Source organism: Sinocyclocheilus rhinocerous, unplaced genomic scaffold (assembly GCF_001515625.1).
Source record: "Sinocyclocheilus rhinocerous isolate Xijiao unplaced genomic scaffold, SAMN03320098_v1.1 scaffold4467, whole genome shotgun sequence".
Classification (NCBI taxonomy): Eukaryota; Metazoa; Chordata; class Actinopteri; order Cypriniformes; family Cyprinidae; genus Sinocyclocheilus; species Sinocyclocheilus rhinocerous.
This window is the reverse complement of record NW_015656161.1, coordinates 113,820-118,324: the sequence shown is the minus strand read 5'-3', so window position 1 is coordinate 118,324 and position 4,505 is coordinate 113,820. Positions and strand designations below refer to the sequence as shown.

The following is a 4,505-nucleotide window of genomic DNA, read 5'->3' as shown; positions in this document are numbered from 1 at the left end:
TGTGTGTGTGTGTGTGTGTGTGTGTGGCAGGTGATTGGATTCTTTAGCCAGCGACTGGAGCAGGCAGGAAGTGACCTGTCAGTGGAGAGAGTTCAAGAGGTCATCAAGAAAGGTGCGGCGGCCCTCCCTAAAGAGCGTCTGAAGGTAAGCACACAGATATTAGTGTTTAATACATTCACAACTTCACAGAAACACTCAAAGCCAACAAACGCTGTCTATCTGGCGTCATCGACCCGCTTTCCACCACTCCACCCGTCTGACCTCTCCACTCTGATATTTGTTCCATTTTCAAAACAAAATATCTGGCTGCATCTAAATATGGAACCGTGACATTTCACTTCCTCCTAGAGACAGGAAAACAAATTCTTTTAAGACACGCTGGATTAATAATTCACCATCTGACTGTATCACACAACTGCCATCTGTGCACACGTACATCAGGTGTTACCATGGTAAAAATGATTAATAATAATTTTATAAATAAATAATCAGCAAGATAAATATTTCTGAACAACCTTGTGTTTTACAATATTCCATTGAAATAAAAACACCACACAGTAGTAGTAGATTAATTAATTTAGCGAGTGAAAAAAGTTAATTTGCATTTTTATTCCTTTAAAAAACCTTTTTAGAGAATATGTGTGTGTGTGTGTGCCTGAAAGACCGGAATAAATCTCCGCCACGCGTCTCGTTACTTCCCATCCTTACCCACAATCCCCTCTGATCGCCCTAAATCAGTGGAAAAGTGGCCGGTATGTGCCGTTGGTCTGGTGTGTAATTGCGTGTTCTTTCACATGTTCAGTGTTTCGGATCTCACAGACGGCATCCATCATATTAATGAGCAGATGAATGAGGACGAGGGCCGATAGAGATCGCTCATGGATGGGCTGATGGATATTGTCTGATCATCTCGGTGTGAACAGCATTATGAGGAGCTAGACGTTCTTGTCACTGGTTTACAGTGTATACAATGGTATACAACTTACTTGGTGTGGATGAAGAATAATCATTGTAGCAGAGAGACCAGATCTGTTTTCCAGTTACACTTGAGTGTGGCTGACTAAGTTCATCTAGATTTCTTTGTTTAGTTTGGTGTTTCAGGCAGCTGTTTTCACAATAAAATCCGTTACGTTACAGATACGTTACGTCTTTGAATTCATCCCCTTTCAGATACATTCAGATGGGTGGCTTTGGCCTGTTTTTGAGCATTCAACCTTCAGTGAAAAATATGTATATATCTGTAAACCAATTAGTCAAAAAAAAAAAAAAAATTTCCATATAATTTATATATATATATATGTATGTATACACACACAAATTAATTTGCAAAAATAAAGGATTTTTATGTATGTACTGTGTCTGTGTGTGTATATATATATACATGTGTGTGTCGATTTGTCAAGAAAAAATAAACATTTTTATAAGTTTATATAATTTACAAATATACTTAATTTTACAAATACATATTTTGACAAATTTGTTTTATAAAAATATATAATAATTTGTGTACATAAATGCATATATTTGTAAACCACAGTCTTTTATTAAAAACGTTTTTAAATATATAATTATATATACTTTTCATATAGTTTACAAATATACATATATTTACATTTACAATTATAATTATAAGTTCTACATTTTTATATACATTTTTCTGTGGGTTCTACGGTCTACTGTTGATTTTGAAAATGCATAGTCTTGCATCTCTAATTTCTGCTAGGTTTTCTCTAGTGGTTTATTGGTGTGTGTGTGCATTTCTATCCGTACGTTTTCAATTTATCTGTGTGTGTTGTGTTTGTGTCCTGGGCGTCCCCAGGACTGGGATTGAAAAATTCTTGTCTAGACATCCAGACTCGCGCTCACACACACACACACACACACACACACTCAAGCATGCAGTGGGCAACACTTATCAGAATCAGAGTCCCAAGAGAGCATCTGTGTGCTTGAGGGATGTTCCGTACCCTCGGCCCTGGTACAGACGGCCCTTATTCCACCACAAACACTCACTCACACACACACACACACACACTCACACACACTCTCACACACACACACACACACTCACACTCACACTCACACACACACACACACACACAAAGGAAGCGTGAAGGGCCAGACTGCCTGTCTGCGCAGAGCTCTACCTCTTTCTGTCTCTGCTGTTTTCTTTCTCTCTCCCTCTTCAGTGTTGAATAGGAGCAGCGACAGCCGTGTGTGACGTGGACGGAGTGACAGAGGCGGTGGAATTTGTTGTTTGGCCAGTGCTCTGGTGTGTGTGTGCTGCGCAGTGATAAGACAGAGACACCGTGGCTCCTGTGAGGGAGGGCCACATCAGCGTAACACACACTCAGACATGCTTTCATAAGACTTTTGGATGCATTTTGAAATACTCGCTCAGATATGACACTTAACTTGTCATGAAGGAGACTGCTTTCTCAATTAGGTTTTTTGGATGCTTTCTTAATGCATTTAAAAGCCAAATTATTTTGACATTCTCAATCTATGCTTCTAGGGTCATTTTGATTTAAATCAACCTAAAATTGGTTTAATTTCATTATAAATGTTTGGGATTGGTTAGATTTTTTTAATAAAGGTCTCTTTTGCTCACCAAGGCTGCATTTATTTGATCAAAAATATAAAAAAAAAAAAAAGTTAAATATTTTTACATTTTAAAATATTTTCTCTATATGAATATATTTTAAAATGTAATTTATTTCTGAGATCAAAACTGCATTTTCAGCATCATTACTCCAGTCTTCAGTGTCACATGATCCTTCAGAAATCATTCTGAAGAAACATTTCTGATTATTATCAATGTTGAAAACAATTGAGCTGCTTCATATTTTCTGGAATTTGTCAATCATTTTATTTTTCAGGATATTTGGTAAATAGAAAGTTCAAAAGAACAGCATTTATTTGAAATAGAAATCTTTTATAACGTTATAAATGTCTTTACTGTCACTTTTGATCAATTTAGTGCATCCTTGATGAATAAAAGTATTAATTTCTTTAAACAACAACAACAAAAAATCTTATTGACCCCAAACTTTTGAACAGTAGTCTAAATGATTCTGGTCTTTTATTTATTTACTTAGTTTTATTTTTATTTGCAAAATTTACCATTGCATGTTATTTTAAAGGGAAAAAAACAATCTTTCATTCTAATCTAACAACTTGCCTTTGGAGCAACATTTTGACTCCATTATGGATGTGTAATATCCACTTTTGCAGAAATTATTATAAGTATATGCCTTGAATCAGACACGAGTGAGTAACCCTCTCTCATTCTCTCAGCTCAAACAGAATGATTGTGTGTGTTTAATATATGAGCTTTTGCATTCTTGCGTAAAATCATCAGTGTCCGTTTTCTCTCTCTCTCTCTCTCGCTGTGTGTGTGTGTGTGTGTGTGTGTGTGTTAGTGAAACGTCTCTGCTCTGAGGCTCTGACTGCTGCAAACCAGGGCCAAGCCTATAATTTATATTTATTATTGTATATATGTATATTTCTATGCAGTTTATTTTATAAATATAGAAAAAAATAATATATACATTTTCTTTGTACAATTTCTTTATTCTTTCTTTTGATTTTATGGACAAATATGACCAAGACAAGCTCTTGACGTGTTCTTGACACATTGACCCGTAGAGTTTTGAAGACAATAAAGAATGGACTAAATGTCCCTTGTGTTCTGCCATCAGCCGTCCTGAAAGCCATTGACCTTTTGACCTCGAGTCCCTCATCACGCGAGTCGCTTCATGTGCTCCCACGTGTGACAGGCCGGGTCCGTGCACTCGCATGGCGTCTGAAAGGAACAGACAGACTTTGAGAGGCCGTGAATAGAGCCGCAGTGTAGCCGAGCCAGCAGACCCGGAGTCAGCGAGTCCAGCCAACTTCTGAGCCCTTTCTGTGGAGTCAGATATGAAAGCGCTTCAATGCGGCTTCTGTCTCGCACAATGAGAGTGCTGGGGAATATGATAGGATGCCGATGCATTATTAACGCCAATGGGCAGCTTACCTGCTGACGATTGGCCCGCAGTGTGTGAGTGTTTGAGAACAGAGAAGAGTTTAACGCAAGACTTCAGTTCAGAGAACATCTGAGAGTTTAAATAGCTCTGGGTTTACATCTGCCCTCAGTGGAACTCATGTGAATCCCTGCACCGCTTTATTTCCTCTTTAATGTTTTGATTCTTTTGAGTCACTTCATGATCGTGGAGGTTTTATTTGTCTGAAGTTCATCAAACACGTTTAAATTCTGTAGTGTGCCATAATTGAGAGAGAAACGAGTGGAAATAAGCAGAAAATTATGTAAATGGGACTTTATTTTGATTGGATTGTGATTTTGAAGAAGTTGCAATTTAATTTTGTTATAATTTTTATTTTAATATATGATATTTATATATAATGTTCAATTGTATATATAATTTATAAAATGAAATGTATGTAATTTATAAATTAAAGTGTGTGTGTATGTATATATATATATATATATATATATATATATA

General features: G+C 36.6%; 1 protein-coding gene across 1 annotated transcript in view; it reads left to right on the top strand.

Annotated features, from left to right (window-relative positions):
• LOC107719680 (dymeclin-like) overlaps positions 1-4,505 on the top strand; it is a 72,405-nt gene that overhangs the window by 60,164 nt on the left and 7,736 nt on the right. Inside the window, exon 16 of the mRNA XM_016527160.1 lies at positions 31-144. Within this exon, the coding sequence (XP_016382646.1) occupies positions 31-144 (114 nt within the window). The remainder of the gene's footprint in view (positions 1-30; positions 145-4,505) is intronic.